The 22,511-nt window shown below is 38.5% G+C and overlaps 4 protein-coding genes across 4 annotated transcripts; 1 reads left to right on the top strand and 3 right to left on the bottom strand.

The window, feature by feature from the left end:
* Window positions 1-81: 81 nt before the first annotated feature.
* rbm48 (RNA binding motif protein 48) lies at window positions 82-2,252 on the top strand. Its single transcript, XM_032581873.1, has 6 exons — window positions 82-198; window positions 580-762; window positions 855-1,045; window positions 1,169-1,314; window positions 1,429-1,985; window positions 2,067-2,252. The coding sequence occupies exons 2-6, from the start codon at window positions 757-759 to the stop codon at window positions 2,127-2,129; spliced, it is 963 nt and encodes a 320-aa protein (XP_032437764.1). The 5' UTR covers window positions 82-198; window positions 580-756; the 3' UTR covers window positions 2,130-2,252.
* On the bottom strand, window positions 2,197-4,734 carry clxn (calaxin). The gene is made up of 6 exons (XM_032581874.1): window positions 4,162-4,734; window positions 3,864-4,022; window positions 3,448-3,552; window positions 2,664-2,815; window positions 2,397-2,501; window positions 2,197-2,311 (listed from the first exon to the last, which is right to left on the bottom strand). The coding sequence occupies exons 1-6, from the start codon at window positions 4,232-4,234 to the stop codon at window positions 2,264-2,266; spliced, it is 642 nt and encodes a 213-aa protein (XP_032437765.1). The 5' UTR covers window positions 4,235-4,734; the 3' UTR covers window positions 2,197-2,263.
* Window positions 4,735-5,134: 400 nt separating this feature from the next.
* Window positions 5,135-14,845, bottom strand: sytl1 (synaptotagmin-like 1). Its single transcript, XM_032581872.1, has 15 exons — window positions 14,719-14,845; window positions 13,208-13,333; window positions 12,306-12,457; window positions 12,096-12,207; window positions 11,956-12,010; window positions 11,828-11,861; window positions 11,705-11,745; window positions 10,432-10,551; window positions 10,109-10,275; window positions 9,902-10,004; window positions 9,646-9,807; window positions 8,050-8,128; window positions 7,856-7,955; window positions 7,256-7,461; window positions 5,135-6,342 (listed from the first exon to the last, which is right to left on the bottom strand). Exons 2-15 carry the CDS (start codon window positions 13,330-13,332, stop codon window positions 6,200-6,202), a joined length of 1,599 nt encoding a protein of 532 aa, XP_032437763.1. The 5' UTR covers window position 13,333; window positions 14,719-14,845; the 3' UTR covers window positions 5,135-6,199.
* A 3,826-nt stretch (window positions 14,846-18,671) lies between these two features.
* cd164l2 (CD164 sialomucin-like 2) lies at window positions 18,672-22,099 on the bottom strand. The gene is made up of 6 exons (XM_032580058.1): window positions 21,439-22,099; window positions 21,065-21,151; window positions 20,756-20,848; window positions 20,650-20,682; window positions 20,356-20,515; window positions 18,672-19,430 (listed from the first exon to the last, which is right to left on the bottom strand). Exons 1-6 carry the CDS (start codon window positions 21,515-21,517, stop codon window positions 19,415-19,417), a joined length of 468 nt encoding a protein of 155 aa, XP_032435949.1. The 5' UTR covers window positions 21,518-22,099; the 3' UTR covers window positions 18,672-19,414.
* Window positions 22,100-22,511: the final 412 nt, after the last annotated feature.

Genomic DNA, 22,511 nt, shown 5'->3' with positions numbered 1-22,511 from the left:
CAACGTTCAGAACGACATCTGGCTTTTATTTTGAAGGGCGTCGACCCGGAAATTCATTTTCTCACAAACATGGCGGTCCCTGTCAGCAATAGATCGGATTGTTGGAGCGCCCCAGAAGTCTACAAACATCACGAACAGCAGAGAGTTTGCATTTCTCGACCGAAATACCGAGAAGGGAGAAAGGCCAAAGCAGTTAAGGTAAATTTAGTTTGAAAATGAAAGTGTACAATAATTTATGGAACGCATGAAAAGCTGAGCGAGACTTTGCTTAACCACAAACATCATAGAAATAACATATTTACTCAGTTTCAGCGTGATACATTTGGGTTTTATTATGAATCTGCCCGAGCTTAGTGCCGTGTTTAAATTGTGCAAACAATTCATTTGCATTTAGTGTTTTGGTTTTTTTTCATATCGTGCCAGTTTGCAGCAACTCTGTCAATGACTATTTCCTCAAAAAAAAAACAACTAACTGCTATGCACAAAATTACTGTCAGGAGTAGCCCCTCTGTGAAATATAAACAAAGTGAATACACAAAGTTAACGGCAGAAATACCTCTGTCAATTGTTTTTTTCCAGGAAGGAGAGACAAAGCTAAACCCAGAATCAGTAGCCAGTGTGTTCTATAGAAAATTGGAACAAAGAGAGTACAGGAAATGTACAGCAAAGGAGTTGGCAGCAATTGCTCCAACGACGCCACACAAAAAGTCTCAAAATGTTATTCCCTAAACAAATGCCACAGATGGACTCACCTTAATGGCAGTAATATTTGTTAAACTATGACTTATTCTTTTATTCATGACTAAAATATGTTCAGCACTACCAATCTGAGCATATTTGTTTTCTTTTATCAGGTGTACACCATAAATCTAGAGTCCCTTTATCTGATGGTTCAAGGGGTTCCAGCCATCGGCGTAATGACGGAGCTGATCCAGCTGTGTGCGCTGTATGGCGTCGTGGAGGAGTACCGACCCCTGGACGAGTATCCAGCTGAGGAATTCACTGAGGTTTACCTCGTCAAGTTTCAGAAATTAACAAGCGCCAGGTGCACTGTGTATGAATTACTTTGGTCATAGGGCTGCAGTAATAAAGTCAAGTACACCCGCTGAATGATTTATTTATTTAAAAGAAAATAACAAAAAATTTTGTTTAAATTGTCTGGTTTCAGGGCAGCAAAACGCAACATGGATGAGAAGAGTTTCTACGGTGGTGTGCTGCATGTGTGCTACGTCCCAGAGTACGAGACAGTGGAGGACGCCAGGCTGAAGTTGCAAGACAGAAGAAGTTATATTGCGAGAGCAGCTCGGAGTAGAGGTATGATAACATTAATAGGTATATTTTCATCTGTAGATTTAAAGATATGATTTAAAATATTTTAATGTTTGACATTTGTTTGTTTTAAGCTTTTTTTTCTTTCTTATTCCAAAGCAAAACAAAGAGTAAAGACAGAAGCAGCACAAGAGAGTTCGGTATCATCAGAAGCACCAACCTCATCAGACAAAATTCCCGCCAGTCGTGATGTAACATCTAAAATTGAAAGTACAGGAGAGGCTTTAAGCCGGAGCCACTATTCAGAGTTTCCTCCGCTGCCATTGCCACCTCGAGAACAGTGTTCATTCAGACAAAAAAGTCATCGCAGGCTTGTACCAACAGAGGATAAAATGGGGACTTTGCATAATGCCTTCTTTAATGTAGAACAGTGGCAAGCGGACAGTTTGAGCTCCAACCCAACAATCTCTAACAGGGAGCAAGGCACAGAGGGCAGACTGGGTCCAAATCCTGGTTCTGGAGTGAGATTTATTCCAAGGAACACTAACTTGGAGAGCAGAAAGCGCAAAGTAGAAGAGTCTGGAGAGCCTGCTGCAAACGTTTCTGGAGAAAACGAGCCGCTGATTGGACCTAAACTACCGGAACCGGCAAAACTGGACATGGAAGATGAGTCATTAAACACAACTGTCAGCCTAATCAGGAGCACAATGAAGCAGGTAATTATTCAGTGATTATTTTTATTTTGCATAACAATAAATATAGTGTCACTATGTACTGTATGTCTGTCTAATTCTTAGGTGGGATCAGTTCCAGACCTTAAAAGAGTTGAGAAAAAAGCAAAACCACGTCGTCGGATATAAACCGGACCGATGTCTACCACTGCTTTGGAAGTTGGATGTCTCTCTTTTCAGATTGCATTTACTTATGTATTGCAAGCAGATACTAAGATTTTTATTAAAGACACAGTTGAAAGTTTACACTGATATGAAATGTTTCATTGCTCTGGTTCCTTAAACACAAGCTCCTCAAACTTCTCAATAGTCTGAAAGAAGAAAAAAAACAGTTTATGGGATTAAGAACAATGACAGAAATGCAAACTTTATGCAATTTGTAATTTGTGTGATTACCGTGTTCTCAGGGAGGCAGGGTCCAAATGCCTGAAGGAAAAGGTTCTCATCTAGCACTGATTTTTCAAAGTCCTCATAAGACAGCAGGCCATCGTGATCCAGGTCCTAAAAGAGTGGAAGGACGCAACTGGTAAATCATCTACAAATCAACATTTAAATTTTTTGTTTTTTTTCTGAGACGATCAGACCAAAACCTCATCTCTAGCCTTGATGAAAAAGATTAGAGTTCCAAACAGACCGTTACATTTTGAACCGTGATCTCCTCACCATCTTCTTCATTGCGATCTCAACCACATCTTTAATTCCTTCGTCTGGATCCTCCTCACTAGGCCACTTGATGAAGCTGTGCTTCAGCATGTGAAAAATCTCATCTTTGGAGATGTACTTGTCATTATTTAAGTCATACACTCGAAAGGAGTCTGATTAAGGCAAACAAAAAAGAAAAGGTTAACAGGTGGAAAAATGTGGAGAACCAAAAGTGCCACAGCTTTTAGAAAAAGTCCTAATTTAATTTTAATTCTAAATACTTATAGATTCTAGTCCTAATTATTTACATGTCTAATGTAGGCATAAATACATATTAAAATAATGTCATTTATTCAAACTGGAAGTTATGCTAAAGATCATGTGTCCCAATGTATCATGAATAATTTAAAATGTGATTGGTACTTCCAATACATGCTAAAGTTCGGGGTTTCTTAGTAGTCTTCAAACCTAAAGACATCTGGAATTTGCTTCTATTATTTTTGGTTCAGTTTGGAAAAATGAAAACACCATAGCAAAATATTTGATTTGTCAGACTTTTTCTGCTTGCTGAGTGATAAAATTCTAGAACTAATTGCCTCAATGGTTTTACACTAATTGAATTAAGTTTACTATACATTTAACAAATTGTTTCCAGGTCAGATTAATGGCAATAACGGTAAATAAGGATTTAAAAACTGATTTTGTTGGTTGACTAGTGGCATCTTTGGACTTCCATAAAGCGCATGTCACTTTGGACAGGGAGACAGAGGAAGATGAGTTTAAGAACACAGAGCTGAGAACTTGCGCTTTATTTTTTCTTCAAGAGTCCCACGAAGTAAAACAGAAAGTCCTCTGATCCACTCTTCCAGAATAATGACACCGTCACCATCTTTGTCAAAACTTCTGAAAACTTCAGAACAGAAAAACTGTTACAAACCTAGCTGAAAACCTAAGATGTTAATAAATTTCATGGGAATGTTTACATGTCTTTTAAACCGTTCATTTCAATCAAAAGCAGTGCTTTACAGGCTTCAGCTCTGTAAAGGCAAGAAAATATCTTACGTTTAAAACGAAAGGGGTTTTTTTTGTGTGCACACATTCAATATGTTTATTATCAAAAGACAAGTTTGAGATTTCTAAATGTTGAATTTAAGAAAAAATAAGCCCAGAAAAATCAGATGTTTATCCATGTTCCAATTATCCTGCCAAAAGAATCAGTACCTCCGTCCATCATTACGGCATTGGTCATCTCAAAAGTGCCCTGCAGTACGCCTCTAAACTTCCCTCTTTTCAGGCCATTTGCTGGTCGCCCTCGGCTGACCTGCTCCGCCATAAGGGTGTTAAACATCAGGATCAGATTCTCGATCTCTGTTTTATTGACTAGAAAAACAAATATATATAATTTCATACACTGTGACGTTTTGACAGCTGGAACTTTGTGATTGTTAGGGAAATGTTAGCCAAATCTGAGCAGACAGAGAAGAAAACGGTGTATTAAACGAGGCGGGTTGAAACTCACAATGTTCCACTTTTCTCAAGAGTGCTTCAACCTGGGCATGTAGCACCTTTTTGCTCTTAGCCGTCATTTCCATCGTTTTTGAACAGCTTCGTGGTTGGTTTTGACGCCGCTTACCGAGAACTCTGTATTGGTTTAGGGAGGAAGGAGGGTTGTTGACTGTGCGTATCCATGGCAACAGCGGGAAACGGTGGCTCACGTTTCGGAAATGGACTGCAATTGAAAAGCCTTTAGCATAGCAGTGTGGTATGTTTGGGGTATAGCTGTGATTTTTAGTGAAGATACATTCCTTTTTTGTTCTTACAATAAAAAAAATCTAAAAAAAAAAAAAAAGCACGACACAGCTCACGTGGGGTACACTCAAATAAATACCCCCAGGTCGATGCTTTGTAAAACATTTTTGCTGTAATGATAGCGTTAGCATTTTTAGGGTATGTCTGCAGCTGCTTTTCACATCTACAATTGATGTCTCTCATTTGCAAACTAGCTCAAGCTCTGTTCTCTGGCAGCATATTGAGGATTAGCTTTTGCCACAGGTTCTCTCTTGGATTGAGGTCTGCACTTTGACTCTGGCTGAAGGTTTTTGGTTGATGGAAGATGGTGAGAAGTGAGACACTGTGACCAGTCAAAACACATAAAAACAAAAAGGTTTCACCTCACACATTTTGTTTACAAACTGTAGAACATATAAGACATAGTTGTCATACGGTACGAAAGATGCAATTATGTTCTTTATTTTATTCTTTAACCAATGATAGTCATAAGGTTACTAACTATCCAATGACAGTTTCTGGCAAATCACAACATGTAATAGTTAAATATGTGATACTGAATAGAAAAACTCGGGTCAAAAAGCCAGTATGTCATCAGTTGTCACCATCTTATTTTACACAAACACAAGCAGTATTACTATACCCATTTTTAAAAAAATCACTAAGCTTATTCCTTTATGAAAAAAGGTAACACATACTACATGTAAAAAGATCAGGATGTGTTTAATGGCTTTAAGATTAAAGATGAGGGTAAACTAGTTCAAATAAACTAATACCAATACTTTTCTAAAAAATATGCTTTTCTGGTGGATTACCATATTTTAATGCAGCAAAATAGGATTAAAACTAAACTGATTTTGTAACAAAATATGTTAGCATATTTTGTCACAAAACCAAACCCTGTAAATGTGAGACATGGTTCTGTTTTAAAACCTGACATGAGATTTATTGCACCCAGTTAAAAACCCATCTACTTTTACAGAGTAGTCCTTTTAAAGCTATTTTTTTATTCTCATATCTTCTCAGATGACAGCAAAAAAAACCTGTCATTGCCATCTGCTGGACGACACCTGTATAGGTTCAGACTGCGATTCTGTCATCAACTGTCTCTTTGATAAGGAAAGAATAGAGAAATTAGGGTTGACATTTAAACACCTTCTTTTGTAAAAGTGTAACATTACAGGACCTTATCTTCTGGTTAGGCTATTAACCATGTAGTCATTTAAATAATTTCGTTACAAAGAGTGTAGTTGTGAGGTTCAAACACAAGATGGCGATGAGAATCATTCAAATGTATTTACAAATGAGTCATTAATAAAATAATATAAAACTTATTTTTACTAACAGAGTCAAAGATGATTGAAAAGAATGTAACAGCCCTAATACAAACAGGAAAATAATATTAACATTGGGTGTCTGCTGTTATCCAGTAAAAACTATGTTTTTATTTTTATGCTTCCGGCTATAAGTGTCAACAAGAACAATCATTAATTTATAGATTACATTTAATATTAAATGAATAAACTGCAATTGATTATAAATGGGGGGTTTTTCACAGAGTGAATAAAGTAAATTTTAAAATGCAGACATCTGCAGACACCTGACTTATTCCTATACTTTAAGAATATTGCACAACTACTGACTTCATTTTCTGTGTGAGTGTCTGTGTACATCATAACAGAGAGGTTACATGTGCCAATAACAAGGGGTTTCTCCCATCAGTCCAACAGATGGAACATGAATGAGCGTTTGAGTGCAAGATGCTATGGTCACACAGGCCGCTGTGTCAGGTTAGTTCTGATCGGCAGTGTCATGTCGATCCAGCGGTTTGGGTTTTCGATCATGGAGGTCCACACGGTGACTTCGTCTTCTGTGGAGTCCATCCAGCTAACGACTTCGCCGTAGCTCTGACCTGGCGTTAGAAAATGACACAAAGAAATTTTGCTGTGGACATCATCACAAGCATACAGCCATGACATGTGACCACACACGCACAAAAAAAGAAAAACAACATACTGTATGCATATTTTTGTCTTCTGTCTGTTTTGTATGAAATGATTCATAAAGAAACAAATTGAGCATCATCTCAGGACACTTTGAAAAACAAAAGTGCAATTTGCAAAATTCCACCGTTTGCGATATTTCTGTGCATATCCTCAGAAGGTAAATCATGATGTTCACACACAACTGATTCTTTCAGACGACAGTTATGCAATACAGGAAAAAACAGAAGCAATCCAAGATGTACAGCAAGTCATCTAGAAGTCATCTGAAGCAGGAAGTGTCCCCAGACCATCATACTACCACCACCACCACCACCACACTATTTCACTATTTGTATGAGTTTTTCTTTTTCCTCTCATATCTCATCAGTTCAACAAATATTTTTTTAACATACAGAAAACCTCGCCAATGCAAAGCATGGAACAGAAGGAACCTACATCGTTGTATACAATCAGCTTTATTGGTGTTATTAACACTAACCAGTTTATGACTTAATTTGTCATATTTACAGTTGAAACAGAATACCTGCTGTCCTGGTAACTGCATTATATCATTAAGATTATTTTGCATGGACAAAAGATGAGGGAGGAAATTTTCAAAACCATTCCTAGATGCTAAACTTAGGTCTTTTTATGAGCGTTTTTTTTTTTAAACCTTTTTACCTTTTAGCAATACATAATCCAGCTACAATATCACAACTGCAAAATGAACGTTTTTTGTTTTTTTTCTTTTGTGAATTCCAGAACCTTCGCTAGAAGCAGCTGTTTGGTTTAATCATCGAAAGCCAACAGCTAAACTAATAAAAGCATAAAGATTCTCACCAGTTCCACAGCTCAGACGAACCCCTCCCAGATTGTCCGTCTTCAGTCCGTCTCTGTGCCAGACAGTGAGCTCAGCACAGGCCTCCCTCAAGTCGCTGCTCTGAAAGCCGTCATAGACCATGGTGTGGTTGTATGTCGGACTGACGGAGTGCTTCACCACCCGCGTCTTCTGACCGCTCTGTCGACTGACATCTGGAAGGATGTAGCTTGGTTTTGAAGGGAAGAAAGAGACAATTGAGACTTGATTTTAGTGTATATTTCAACCAACTACAATGGGATTGCAAAGTATAGGCAAAAGAAATTATTTAATGCACTACTCTTATAAAAACCAGACTGTGCTGATGTGTAGGAAAAGCATTACACAATTCCTTATGGTTTTAATCTGCATTTAAAAGTTCATGCAGAATTTAAAATGCAACATATTTTGATAGCACAATCACTTCATAAATAAGGATTTTTCCTTTCAGTATTTCAATTTGTTGTGAAAATAGTATAAAGTTGCTATTCTATACTAGAGTTGCCAGTGGTCTGTGCTGTATTGTGTACTATTGATTAGAAATAAATTAAAAAGAATGTGTTGACACTGAAGAACAGCCGTACCTTTTCACAAAGGAGTCAATAGCGCCTCCTTTCTTAGACAGGAGACCTTGAGCTTCTCTGAGCCAGATGTGAACCTCTCCTGTCAAAGGCAAACCGCCACCTGAACACAAACATGCAAACTTTTATGTCCACACAGAATGTTACAGTATTCATGCATCTGTGGCGTGGATGCAGCTCAGGTTTATTCTCCTCACCCTCAGATCCCTCAGGAGAAAATTTAATAGACAACATGATGTTCCCTCTAATGCTGATAGACTCTGGACTCAGGTGAACCTGTATGTAAAAAAAAAAAGAAAACATCAAAGGATAAGAACAAAGTAATGGATGAAATTGCAGACTTGTGAAGGCTGGGACAGACCAAGGTTATGTAAAACCTTATTTAAAATTCACAGCATGTCTTCCTCTTCCTTCAGCTCTCCCAGACACAAGACACACTCCTCCCCTTTTATCTCCAACAGAGCTGCTTAAATGTCTGTTTCGCATTCCCTCAGATACCAAATAAATGCAGATGCAGGTGGCAATACTTTAATGACAATTCATTTCATAACCAAACACAATTTCAGTTCCACTTTTGAAACAGTCTCTCATCACGTTCTCTTACTGATTAGAATAAGTTGGCATTATTACACACCTTATATTGTACCTCTCAGCTCATGTAAAGTTAAAACATTTTGGAAAACACGTTTCACCGGTTACCAGTGGTGTTCTTCTACCTCCTTTGGAGATTCATAGGAAATGCATGTTCATTCTGGTTGAGACCAGAACCATATGTACACTATAAAAATAAACCTTTTCCTCACTCTCTGACAAGAAATCAGACAAATGCTTCTCATTCTGGGTCAGTTCAGATTACAAAAAAAATATTTCTCTTTGCTTAATGCTAAACAAATAACCCCCCAAAAATTATGTTATTTTTATTATTATTATTATTATTATTATTATTATTATTATTATTATTATTATTATTATTATTTTACTTACTTCAAATTCTTATTTTTAATAAACTGCCCTTAATATTTGGTAAAATTGCCTTTTAAGTTTGATCAATCCTGTGTCAAGTGCTTCAACACAAAAGCTGTCTCCTTCGTCCTTCTTTGGGCTGTACTACTGTTACTGTACATTTTCTGGCTACATGTTGAAATGCTTTTAGTGAATCTTTTCTGTCTAATTTATCACATGAACTTTTGCACAGGCTTTGACCGACACAAAACAGCCGTCTGGGTCATTACTCCTTGTTGAACAAATTACTCTGGTCTTTCATTAGCTTCCTGTAAAACACCAAAATGTTTCTAGCTCTTCTTTTTTTACTTCCTAGTCTCTCTCTGATCTTTTACACCCACATCACTCTGATTTTCTGCACATTATCATTTTTTCACAGTCTTAAGATCCACCTCCTCCATTTCCCTCCTTGTAACCCCTGCAGTCCTGGTTGTTACTGACTGCGGCGCTCTCAGTCAAGTGGCCAAGCATCTTAAAATCCCTCTTATCACATTTTCAACTTTGATTCTCTCCCCACAACCAAAGCTGCTCTTAAAACATCTTTTAAAGTCGTTTACATTTTAGATTTTCTAGTGTTGACATTTATATGTCATGTTGTGTTGACTCTTTTGTCTTTGGCCCTTTTAACAACCGTTTTCTCCATATTGCAAATCGGTATTTTTGCTGCTGCTTGGTGTTTTTCAGGGTCCAGACAGGAACCTTTCAATAAAATCCCTATTATTTTTATTGCCCACAATATTGCAGAATAATTTAATTTGCTTGAAACTCTTTCAGGATGAGGCATTGCCTACCCTGGGCTGCAGATCTTGCCACAGGGGTTCAGTGCAGGTCCAGTCCCAGAGCCCCAGGGCCACCTCCACCTCCCCTAGAAACACATTTCTTCCCAGAGGTTCAGCGTGCCACACAGAGAGGTTCAGAGTTCGACTGCGCAGCTCCCCGATGCGAACTTTATACTGAAACAACATCAGAATAAATCTGTGAACGGTTTTGAAAGACACTGATTACAATTGCCGCTTAATGCAATGTGCACTTGAGAGGGCATCTCACTCTGAGTGTCTGATCATAGACTGGGTTTAATGTTTTCTTCTTGACCGACGTTTTCTTCTTGCTGTGATGTGACTTGTCTGGCAAAAGATAGCTCTTTACATATCTGTGAAGTACACGCACACACACACATCCACATACATTTGCTTATTGATTCGGAGCTTCCCGTTACCGTTTTGAAGCTAGTCACATGAAAACACAATTGCTTACGGGTCGGAGCGGTTCTTGCGTGCTGAAGCAATGTCCTCACAGCGATACACTTTCACCTGGAGCTCCTCCCTGTGATTGTCGTAAACCAGTGAGTACTGGATACGGCCCCTCACCTCCACCGCTCCGAAATCCCCCGAGCTGAACAGACTCATCATGCTTCCACCGAGCTGCAACAAACACACAGAGACCAGCTCCTGCGTCACTGTCCTGAGCTGAGTCATCTTTGCGTCGCCCTGATAGTCAGCTGATCAATTGTGTGTGTTCAGTGAGTATGAGAGCGTATGTGTGTGTGTGTGGGAGCGTGCGTGTGTGTGTGTGTATACCGTGTAGCCTGATTGAAGGCTACCGTTGGAGATGCTGGTTTTCACAAAAGCTGGATCTGGCTCTGTCAGGCTGCCGTTAAGAGAGTCTGAGTCCCCGTTGACACCCACAGTGAAGTCTTCCTAATTGGAAACATTCACAGGAGGATTTAGTACTCGTGCAAAGCAACATATTTCATCAAGATGCACATACGATTCCATTAATGGGTACACAATTTCAGTCAAACTGTTCAGATGCCATGACTCTCCAAACATGGTGCTTGAAATTTAGTTTAAACGTTACAAAGAAATTCATACCCTGATTTGAAAAGAGTTGAATTGTGGGACTTTAATAGCACCCACCACATTTATTGGGGATTTAAAAAACTAAACTAAACTAAAGCAATTATTTTTTAAATTAAGCATTGTTGTCTACACATAATTTACTTTTTACAATTTGATCCATGAATTAATTCCTGAATTTCTTTTTACCTCCTCTTCAACATTGGAAAAACAGAGAATATGCTATCACAGTAGGGCTAGTGTGTGTTCTCTTGATCTGTTGATAAGTCAGAAAAAGGATATGAGAAAATTTGCACAGGGATATAATAATATAACATTGAAACAACTGGAACTGTGACAAATTAGACTGGATGAGGGTCCATATTTATCTTCCTTTCAAAAAACATGGAGGATGGTAAGTCAGGTTAAAATAAAAAGGTTTATCAAGCAGCAGGATTGGTCATTTGGAATCATGAAGTACCTAAAACAAAAAAACTGGTTGTTTGGAAGTAAATAAGTGCCATCGCAAACATAAATATGTGGGATTTGTTAATTGCTTCGGCAATGATATGTGAAACTATGAGGCAAAGATTCCGTTTTTTGTGGCCGCAATAATTTCAGTATTAAGCAAATTCATTCTGACTCACTAAATGAATGTAGCCAAATAAAATTCTTATGAGATTTTTTTTTTTTTTTTAGCGGCCAACTGTGTACAGGTAAACTTGGGCGGAGTACAAATGTTAACACATATAAAAACTACTAGCAGCAAGACTGTTTTGTGCTGAAACCTTTTCCGAAGATTATATTTAAGCCCAAATACTTTATATTGTCACTGTATAAATATCATCCTCCAAACAATTGAAAAGTTTTGGAACATATTTGACTTATTCTTTCACGCAATATCAAATATTGACTCAGTGTCAGTGGATGGAAGATAGAAACAGGCTAGCTGGACACTGTTTACCGAAGCAGTTACTCATAGTAATGTGTGAGTGTAGGCGGGCGGTGTAATCACCTCAGGTTCTTCTGAGTGGCCATTACTTCTTGTTTCGCACTCTGTGAGCAAAACAGTGTGTGAATATTGTTACTCAGAAAGCATCCAGTGACGAACAAAGGATTTTTGAGATTTTTTCCATGCCTTTGTATGGAGAACTGTTCGCATGATTCAAAACCTGTAATTGGAAGAAATTTGGCATTTAATTTAATATTAAAATGTGTAGCTCATAAATAATTTATAGTAGAGGATTAAAAAATCCAAACACACACATTGTCTGCTGGTGTTTCAGGTCTCAGTAAGTCAGGTTTCAGATGTTCCTCACCTCTGAAAGCGAAGTTAGAAATCAAAAATTGTTCCGATAACATTTACTGCAAGTAGAGCTTTTAATTTGGAAGGTCCTCTGACTGACCTTCCACTTTCCTCTTCTGTTTTGTCCTGCTGTTGTGCTTCTGCCTCAGGAAGGATGCCGTTCACCGGCGTTTCCTCCTTCTCTCCGATGAACAGCTTATTCAAGTTCACATCTGTTACCATCACAACCACCAGGGAACATTCACAGAGATAAATAGCCCTGCAGCAGCACAAAAGAACAGCCCCTCTCATTTAAGTGGTGAGAACTCACCTCTGCTCTTTGTCTTTCTGTGGCGTATGGAGGCCCGAATGAGGTCAGAGCCTGAAGTCCATCTGCAATGGCGTTTACTGTACTCCTCACTGAACCATTCTCCAGAAAGGAGCCGCAGACGAGACAGATTTTTTTCTGTCTGCTCAAGGTTCCTGCACCATCGACAGAGATCCAGAAACTGATGAAACTGAAACCTAAGGAACTGCTCCTTCACAAGAAAACTGATATCGGGTTACGTTAACCTCTTAACTGTTAACGCTTGCACGCAAGTCAATGACAACTATGGAGGAATGTTACTGCTGACACTTTGACCTCAGTTAGCAGTTAATTTTTTTTTCAAGATAAAGCGTTCATTTTCAAAGTCAAGCAAAAAATGGTCGGTCAGTAAAATATCACATCTGTCTGTAGAAAATGTTGATATTTTACATGCAAATGGGATAATAGCAGAAGGAATTCAAATATTTTATTTTTCTATTAAAAAGGAAATATTAGGACTAAAAATAAACTTCCCAATTAAGTATTTGATCTAGGCTAACACAAGCACAATTAACATTTGATTTTGAAGGGAAAAAAAGATTTTTATGCCAAAATATTTTCAGATTGGAAATTTACAAAGTTTCAAAATATGTTTATATATATATATAAACATTTTTTTTATAATCTTTATGTTTTAGACAAAATGCAGTTCCACACCCAAAAACATTTAACAAACAAACAAACTAATAGGTAGCTTGGCTATGACCTTTACTAATAACAAGAGTTTAGTCCAACACTTAGAGATTATGGAGAAACAGTTCCCCCCTCCACTACCAGGGTCATTGATCCCTTGGATAATAATCCATATAAACTTGCAGATTTGCTTTCAAATGTGACCCCTTGGAAAATAATCACCTCTGACTGACCTTACTCGACCTTCATCGAGATGACGCAACTCCAAATCTCTCTGTAGGACCTGCAGGATGGAGGACTGCTCCTCCTCCGTCAGGTGGCTCAGGTCGAGAGTTGAGTCAACCCGCTGCCCAGCCATACTGGGAAGGAGAAGATGTTATCTTAAAGCAAATAAGCGCTACCTGTAAGGAATGGTATTATGTCCTGTTTGGATTTTATAGGGGTTGTTCAAGAAATCAAACAGATTTTTAAAAGTACACAAACTTAAGCTATCCATGTGAAACACAGCATTGTTCGGTAGCACCAAGATGAAGGTCCTTATGTATTTATTCAACTGCAAACTGTATGCAGTCCCTATTTCCAGTAAAAGAGACGTACAGGGATTTTTATCAGACTATATAAAGCATATATATGTTCATAAAAATATTGGTGTAGATCGTTTTTCAGGTTTTCATTTCACCCTGGATGTGTGATGGGAGCATAAGATGGTCATTAATCTGTACAACCGGTTGTTGTTCTCCTCCTATTAAAGGCTATTAAAGAGAACAACACATTACAATGATGTGGCATGACCACATCATTGTGGCCGTTAACCCAGAGTTTAAAGAATGGTCATCTGAACTTGGACATGTTAAAAACCAGACTGCAATTTGTAAAGGAAAATAATATGGGAGGAAACTGTTGCCAATACTAATCCAGGTTTCTCTCTGTGGCAGCTCACAAAGCTGGATTATCCTTGTTTTTGCAAAAGGCTATGAATAGCATTCAATAACAATATTGAAACTGAGTGAAATAACATATATAACCACTTAATATTTACTGCAAAAACCTGCAACCCAATTGCTCATGCCACATCAAAATACAAGTCTTTGAAGTTGTTTCCCCTTCATGTGCTTTATGGGCATCAGTGGGCGAGTGGACATGCTGTGTCTTCAACCTGCAATGGCTTTCATCCTGATCACGTTTTACAATGTATTTTATCTGCTGGTAAGTAACACTTTACAACATTAAATTAGAAGACATTGCATCAGCAGAGCTCGTATTGTATTGCCCTCGAGTTAACTTATGCTGAAAAGTTTAGTAACTTATCTTGTGCAAAACGTTTAATCTTAATTGTGCGTGGGTGTTTTGGTAGGTGTGTTACCTGTGTTTAATTTGCGCAAGCGCAAACTGTTTGTCGGGAAAACAAATAGGCAACAAAAATAGTTTCCGCAAACACCCACTATTTCCATTATGTTTAACAGCCTGTGCTCTTTTGATTATTCTCGTCTAGTATCTCCCTTCAAATTATTTAAATGTTTTTAACAGTATATAAACAATAAAATAGTAAGTGTATAGCCATCTTTACTGTTTCAGTAAAAAAAAAAAAAAAAAAAAAGATAGCTCCAGCAGGATTTTCATCCTCATAAAAGGACATGAGTGGAGACACCTGTCGCCTCGTTCTCACATTTAATTTCTTTCCTCACCAACTTCTTTTTTAAAAAGCACATCCACACGCATAAAATACAGTGGAAATATGTTTTACCTTATCTGAGAGCTTCCACCTGTTCCATTTGGGAGAAATGCGGGGAAAAGTTTTCCAGAGTGCGCTTTGCGTCTGTCTGTTTGTGTGCTGAGCAAACGCAGTGAACACGCCCTCGGGATCAATCCGCACAGGGGCAGCCCTCTGCTTGGAGCTCAGCGTGAGAACAAACACGAAACAGGGCCACGCACACAAGCAGAGACGGAATGTGTGTGTGCGGGGGGGGGCGTGTGTGTGTGTGTGTGCTTGCGTAGAGCAGAGGCCGCCAAAGTGGAGGGTCTAAATTTAATTTATATGAATCAAATGTAGTTCAGAAGGGATTAAATGAACTGAAAATAAAGGCTAGAGTCGCCCTAATTTAAAATAATATTACACGCATGCAGGCTATACCCCGTAGTATGTAATGATTTGATATAAAATGACCTGGTAGGACTACAACAACCTTAAACATTTTTTTTTTTACCTTTGTCTATCACATTTTTAAAATACTTATCTTTCTTATGATCCACTTTTGTTTTAAATAGTAAATGTCGATCAGGGTAAAGTTTGAGGAATTCACAATGTTCAAATGCATCAAGATATATCTTGACGTGCTATCAGTTTTCCATTGAATTTTTACATTTTTTTATTTTTTCCGTTTTAAATGATCATCTGAGCATCTGGTAATAAAGTTTCAATGCTCTGTGAAGTCTCCAGGTAACGCAAAAGTATTAGCAGATTGAATCAGAAATTAGGCCATGCCACCAGTTTCACTTTTTTCATCCTGAAATAAACGAAACTTCATCAAAACAGAGTGTTTGCATGTTATTGAATTAAATCAAACATGCTGCGACATTTCAGCAGCGATTTTACAAATTCTGTAGCTGTGCAGGAAATAAATTTTATATATTCTGTGGTATGAGCATCATAATGTTTCAAATACACTGCCCACATAAAGAAGTGTGACCTCAGAAACTGCATCAGTCACCCAGTCATAGCAGTACTTTCCTATGGGGTGGAACTTGTTATTTATGTTGCACTAAAGTTGGATTGCAAGTTTTAGGTTGGATCTGGGAATGATTTCTCATCAAAGCTGAGCTTGTTTTTGCTGTTAGAAAACCCACAGGATTTGCTAATTGCTGTGTTGCTCAGCACTACTGTTGCAGTATATGCCAATAATGATGATTTTTGTGTGTGGGGGTGTGTGTGTGTGAGTGTTTTATAAATTTGAACAACAAAGTAACATGTTTACAAATCAGGGTTTACAGTGCTAAAGACATTTAAATCTGCTAACAAAAGCTAGTGCCTCCAACTTTCCCTATGTTCAATATGCATTGGGATGCTCTGTCCATACTAGACGTTGAGTTCAGAGTTGTTTGGGGACTTCCAATTTTTTAAATCTGGAACTGCAGCTTTAGGTTATATTTTTGTTGCATTTCCAACCAAGAATCCTCAAATACCAACTTCCAAAAACAAAAAAATCTGTACCAGAAAGATATGATGACTTACGGGTACTTATAGTCGGTGTATAGCCCATCAAGCTTCTCAAAGCCCAAAATTAGTCAAGTGATCATTAAAAACAAAGAAGGAAATGAGACGCTTAACTCATTACAAAAGTACCTGTGATAGTGGAGAATACTGTTAATGTAAGATCTTTCATCCCAATATATTTTTAATTATCCACATGTAGTCACAAGTAAAACATTTTTGGATTGGCCAACCTATGTGAAAGAATATTATCATATAGACCACTGACAGATGTAATGGTGCCTACTCCTAAACTCCCTGTAAATGTTTTAATGTGTTAGAGGCTGGAGAAACGGGCACGCTTACTCCTTCTGGGTGTGACACATATAACCCACAAAAGCATTGTTTCAGACCCTTTTATGGAAACAACTATCTCTGATGGATGTGGCCTCTTTCAGAAGGGATAAAGTTTTCTATCCCAAAGCAAATATGATTCAGGAATTGCCAACATCTAGCTGCTAAATACCACAGGAGTCGAGTGCAATACATGCCTGGAGTGCCCTAAGGGCAGCACAATTGGGAGTAAACATAGGCAGGGGATCTATATGCATAATCAAAGTACCAATTAAAGGAATTTGATGGGTTTCATTATGAACATGCGTGAAGTGGTTATTCAAGGTAGTTGCATAAATGTCAGGGGTACTCCAAGTCTGGCTATTTTTCAGTTGTACTTGACTTTGTGTACATTGTTTTTGCCAGTGTGTGTATTTTGGGTATGGCTGTTGTTATGTTGCCTTGTGTTCCTGTTTTGATATGCTTATAATACTTTTACGGTTTACTCAACAACAGCACAGGTCACAAATAGAAAACAGGAAGATGCAGCTGGGTGCAACTACAGATATTATCTTTTGCTTAATAAAGTTTTGCATAATGTTCTTCCCGTTCAACAGTGTAACACAGCAGCTTTAGCTGTCACAGCCTTACAAACCCTTGGTTGGTGTAATGAATAGAGAACTCATGAATAGAGATGCATTTATTGTAAGTGGTTTTCCACTGATTTTTTTGAGGCAATTTTTTTCTAACACTAGTATTAAAATTATTTACTTATACCATTACAATAGTTATCTGCTTAAACGTTCCCTATATGTCAAAAACTAGAAAATGGATAATAAACAACCCCATCACTGCTACTTTCCTGTTGTAGCCACCTATGATACATTGCTAATGCTAGTTTGTATATGAACAGGAACTGATAGAGATTTGGTTTCAGGTTTTATTTTATTTTTTTGTTTATTTGCCACAGATAGTTTTTGGCCTCTTTGGCTCTTGACTTGTGAAAAAAAATAAATAAAATAATAATAATAATAATAACGTTATTATTATTATTATTAATAATAATGTTATTATTATTATTATTATAGTGTTATTATTATTAATAATAATAATAATAACATTATTATTAATGCCAAAATTTTAACATTTTGGCTGAAATGTTAAAGAACTCCTTTTAAATAAGTTATTCTGAAACCGGATATTTGGCAGGGTGACATGACACACTCACACATACACACGCACACATACACACGCCCACATACACACACACACCCCCACACAAGGATGTTTTGCCAAATGGTAGGGTGGAGGTGGGATTTAACTCGTCTCCCTGCAGTTTTCCACACCTATTAAGCAAATAGTGAGTTAGCACACACGTACACACCTGCTCATACGAGTGATTCCTCATGTTTTACGAAAGGAGGAAAGACTGGTCGGTTGTACATTAACCATTGGTGTTTGTTGGACTTCCCTTTCACGCAGTAGAAAAGTGTTTGTGTGTGTAGGGGGAGGGCAGATTAGGAGTGAGAAAGGCTTGTGTTCAGTCCTGTTCTTTGTCAACAGTCTTGGAAAAGAGCCATCGTCTGCTCAGTTGGGAAAACCTTTTTGTGTGGGTTTATTCAAGCCTGTAAAGCTTTGGCACACCGGCCTCACCATTCCTCCCCTTCAGGCCTCCACCAGTTCTGTGCCCGCGCTACACACTCACCCTGACTTAGAGACGCTCTACACAGGGACACCACAATTGTTATTCATCCCTTTATCATATCATCATGAAGTTACAGATCTCTAAAATGTACCTGATGTTCACACCTAAGCACCTCTCAGTCTTATAAGAGACTGAGGTGATCCTTCAGAGTCGATTGAAGCAATAAGAACAACACAGAAAGACGAGACATGTATTTGTCCCCAGAATCAGCATTAACATGTGAAAACATCACCGAGTGATAAGAACGGTCAATGGGAAGTATGAAGTCTTACTTTTTTCCCCCACAACTTTTAAAAAATACATTGAAAAATAGACAGTCAGTACAAAGATGGTTTCTTGACATTAATTAGATAGAAGTAAGCGTTTTTAAATGGTAATGTATAGATAAGTAAGAGGGATGTGAGGTGAAAAAGATCAGAATGAGAGTGATGTTTGTAAAAAAAAAAAAAAAAACAGCATTTCAGCATGGCGGTGGTAGTATCAAGGTTTGGTGTTTTATTGTGCTGCATTGGAAACAGGAAGAGTGTGTCACCGTTACGAAAACAAGAAAAGTAGTAAAATTAACAATGTAATACAATTCTAAATAAAATGATCGATTTGATAATTGTTAAGTTTTAACAAGAATGACAAAACTTAAGTCATTGTTGAGAGCCTAACTTTATTTCCAATTAGTTTCTTTGGGGCAGGAACCTCTATTCAAAGGAGCTTGCAAAGGCCTGTGAATGTCCTGTCTTCTGAAATCAGTTGTGCTAACGCATAGTGTGCCAAGATGATAAATTACAAATAAATAAAACAAACAAATAAATAAAAACCAGTTCACAAAGAAGAAAATATTTATTGCAATGCTTCTTAGTCGCACATGAAACTGTCTCTTTTATGAACAAGAGTATTTGTGAAGCTTTTTTTTCTGACCTACTGTCTGCACAGTTATGTAACCCGTTCTCAATAGCTGTGCATTATTCACAGCATATGTCTCAAAGCCACTGATGAACTGTAAATACAAGCATAAATATAGTCGAAATACAGGGGAAAAAATGTTTCTCATAAACATAGCCATCCCACAGGGGTTTATGAAGGGCACCAAACCAAAAATGACAGGGGCTCAAAAAACAACAACACAAAAATATCTTGTCGTTACTCGATGAGTCACGCTCTGCTGCTGCTGCTGCTGCTGCTGCTGTCCTCCATCCTGTCTGCCCTTCAAACATCTTGTCCTCACTGTGGCTGCTCTCTGTGCAAAGACAGAACAATTTGTAAGCAGACTGATAAGAGTTTGTCACCAGACTCGTTACACAATGAAGGTCTGAGAGGCTGAAGAGTGATTTCCGGTGCCTTGCAAAAGTGTTCCTAAGCCTTGAGCTTTTCCACATTCTGCCTGGTTACAACCACAAATTTCAAGGAATTTTATGTCATGGACTGACTCAAGTTAGTGCATAACTGTGAAATGGAAGAAATGAAATACATGAATATGTCCAAATATCCTTTGATCTAAGCCATCCCCTTTTGCATGTTGTCCAATTTTCCTATGGCCATAGCACCTTTCCTCTGCACATCTGCTGTCTACTCTTCACTAATTGTGGCAAATTTTACACAGGACTTATGATGGCTTTCTTTTAACAATTTCTTTCCACTTTTCCAGGAGAGCCACTATTGTGGAGTGTGGAAATAACATTTTCCTGTGAACAGATTATGGGCTTCGAATGCTGTATGTGCCTGCTGGACTCGTGCCACAATCATGTTTGCTGTTGTGCCATATTCTTGCCTTTTTCTGATTATGGATAGCGCAGAGCTTGAGATGTTCCAAACTTCTGGTATTCTAATCCTGCTAAAATTTTCTTCACATCTTTATCCCTAATATATCTACTTTGTTCCTCGGTCTCTCTGATACATTTTATTGACGAATGTTTTCTGCCTTTTCCTTCCACTTATCCAACATGCTCCATGTTGGTCTAACACATGAAATCCTAAGAAAAGTGCATTGCATTGTAAAATGTTAAAACAAAGTCCAGGGATGCACTGTGCCTTGAATGATATTACAAGGCGTAGTGCATATTGTAAATTATTCTTGCCACCAGGGGCTGCTGGTGCCTCACTTCAACTGGTGACTCAGACATGAATAGGTGCCGGATCTCCTACACCTACATGCTCATACTCACATGGGGTCATAGTTGCTCTGCTCTTTGGATTTGAGGAAGCGCATGGCGAGAAAGCCGCCACCCTGCAGGCACAGAACCAGTATGATCCCACCTATGAAGCTGGCCATGTCAAACTTGGCCTGGGAAAACTCAGAAGTTGAGTCGGAGCTGCTGTCACCACCTGTACGAGAACAAAGTTCACAGAGTTCCCGTTGCCATCGCATCAACACGACTGGGTGCAAAGAATTGTGTTTGACGCAAGAAAGAAAGGAGAGGGGTAGAAGTGGCAGCTGAGACACAGCTGATTCAATTTACCTGAGTCTCCACCGGCAGCAGCACTCTCTACAGCTGGGTAATGAAATATGTGATAGAGTTAGAGAGGCGTCTTAAATATACTTAATGGATTTGTGTTTTTAAGTACCTGTGCACAGTTCAGAAACTCTGGTCCAGCTGCAGTTCATGCCATTGTCAGCAGAATCCCCCTGATCAGTGACACACATGCCTGTGTCGTTACCTGAGAGAAAACAGAAGCAGCTTTTCACTGTGTGTCACCGTGCGTTCGTGGGATGCTAAATAATTCAGCCTTCTGGTTCAAACGACCAGAGCTTGTGTTACAGCAGCTGTGATGATTGAATTACTATCAGAGGTCAGTTGTGTGTGGGGGGGAGGTGTGTGTGTGTGTGTGCATGGGTGGGCGTGTGTGGGGGTGTGCATGTGTGTGTGCTCTTACCAGTTGGACAAAGCCTCCAGACGCAGCCTGTCAGGTTAAGCATGGAGTCTCCAACACACAGGTCACATGACTCAGCCTGGGAGCAATCTGGAGAATAAAACTGTGCCATCAGTCATAATCATCATACGATTCAGGAATTTTAACATTTTCAATGATTAAGATATGAGATAAAGAGGGGGGAAAAATTTACAAATTAATCTCACTGAGTTTGTGAGAAACATTACAAAAATGTAGGACAGCCAGTAACCATCTTTATTTCTGAACCAAATAAAGATGGTTCAGAAAGACTAAGTCAACAAGGTTGGGGTAAAATGTACAGAACAAAATTTATTCTTACATGAAAAAATAAATACGAACCATCAAACGATTCCTACCTGACTGTGAGTGTGCAAAAGGAACCGCTGCTAGAAGCAGCACAGACAGAAAAAGGAGCCTTGGTGCTAAATGTTCCATTGTGATAAACACCAATGTCTGGAGTTCACACCCTAAAACTTCAGCAAATTCTCAGCAAAAAGTGAACTATCTTCAGCCAGTCCTTAAAAGAGAATCCAAAGTTTCCAAAAGAGATATGGTTCCCAGCGAGGACGCACCGAGAAAGAGACCAGGAGAACCTGGTAACATGAGCAAGACCAAACTTGGTTCCCCTGGCAACCAGGTGTCCCACCTCAACCCTCCTGAAACAAACACCGGTTTGAACAGACTGACACCTGTTTACCACAGCAGTCCTCGCATGAGCAGACACGTGCATTTCCTCACGTCTTCACAAAAAGCAGGAGCTTGAATAACTTCGTCCAAATCAGGATCGATCAGGTCGATACATTGGTTTCCAGTTTTCCTTTCACAGTCCGTTTCAAGACTGCAGTTTTCTGAAATCTACTTTGAGCATCTAAACAGTGCTGTTAATATTAACCCTATTACTGAAAAGTGAGAATACAGTGTCGCTTTAACTAAGAGAAAATACAAAACATTCTGTACATCTAAAGTAAAACAAAACCTGCACATGGATGGATGGATGGATGGATGGATGGATGGATGGATGGATGGATGGATGGATGGATGGATGGATGGATGGATGGATGGATGGATGGATGGATGGATGGATGGATGGATGGACAGACTGATAGACAGACAGACAGAGACAGATAGATAGATAGATAGATAGATAGATAGATAGATAGATAGATAGATAGATAGATAGATAGATAGATAGATAGATAGATAGATAGATAGATAGATAGATAGATAGATAGATAGATAGATAGATAGATAGATAGATAGATAGATAGATAGATAGATAGATAGATAGATAGATAGATAGATAGATAGATAGATAGATAGATAGATAGATAGATAGATAGATAGATACCCTTGCAGCTGTCTCACTGAGATACACTGAGTCACAGCGACCAACCAGACCATTCAGTAGAGTCACGACACACTTTGCATG

This window comes from Xiphophorus hellerii, chromosome 13 (assembly GCF_003331165.1).
Source record: "Xiphophorus hellerii strain 12219 chromosome 13, Xiphophorus_hellerii-4.1, whole genome shotgun sequence".
Lineage (NCBI taxonomy): Eukaryota > Metazoa > Chordata > Actinopteri > Cyprinodontiformes > Poeciliidae > Xiphophorus > Xiphophorus hellerii.
This window is presented reverse-complemented; position numbering and strand designations above follow the sequence as displayed.

What these genes read in the sequence shown, in the direction of transcription:
- rbm48 (XM_032581873.1), top strand. An exon ending in CAGAAATTAACAAGCGCCAG is followed by an intron (nt 1,046 to 1,168) that starts GTGCACTGTGTA and finishes GTCTGGTTTCAG; the next exon opens with GGCAGCAAAACGCAACATGG. An exon ending in TCAGGAGCACAATGAAGCAG is followed by an intron (nt 1,986 to 2,066) that starts GTAATTATTCAG and finishes TCTAATTCTTAG; the next exon opens with GTGGGATCAGTTCCAGACCT.
- clxn (XM_032581874.1), bottom strand. Translation starts at nt 4,234, where the DNA reads ATGGAAATGACGGCTAAGAGCAAAAAGGTGCTACATGCCCAGGTTGAA. An exon ending in TGCCGTAATGATGGACGGAG is followed by an intron (nt 3,553 to 3,863) that starts GTACTGATTCTT and finishes TCTGTTCTGAAG; the next exon opens with TTTTCAGAAGTTTTGACAAA. An exon ending in TCTTGAAGAAAAAATAAAGC is followed by an intron (nt 2,816 to 3,447) that starts GCAAGTTCTCAG and finishes TGCCTTAATCAG; the next exon opens with ACTCCTTTCGAGTGTATGAC.
- sytl1 (XM_032581872.1), bottom strand. Translation starts at nt 13,332, where the DNA reads ATGGCTGGGCAGCGGGTTGACTCAACTCTCGACCTGAGCCACCTGACG. An exon ending in GAACAGTTCTCCATACAAAG is followed by an intron (nt 11,746 to 11,827) that starts GCATGGAAAAAA and finishes TTTTGCTCACAG; the next exon opens with AGTGCGAAACAAGAAGTAAT. An exon ending in GCCTTCAATCAGGCTACACG is followed by an intron (nt 10,276 to 10,431) that starts GTATACACACAC and finishes TGTTTGTTGCAG; the next exon opens with CTCGGTGGAAGCATGATGAG.
- cd164l2 (XM_032580058.1), bottom strand. Translation starts at nt 21,517, where the DNA reads ATGGAACATTTAGCACCAAGGCTCCTTTTTCTGTCTGTGCTGCTTCTA. An exon ending in TTTTGCACACTCACAGTCAG is followed by an intron (nt 21,152 to 21,438) that starts GTAGGAATCGTT and finishes TTTATTCTCCAG; the next exon opens with ATTGCTCCCAGGCTGAGTCA. An exon ending in TGCTGCCGGTGGAGACTCAG is followed by an intron (nt 20,516 to 20,649) that starts GTAAATTGAATC and finishes GTTCTCGTACAG; the next exon opens with GTGGTGACAGCAGCTCCGAC.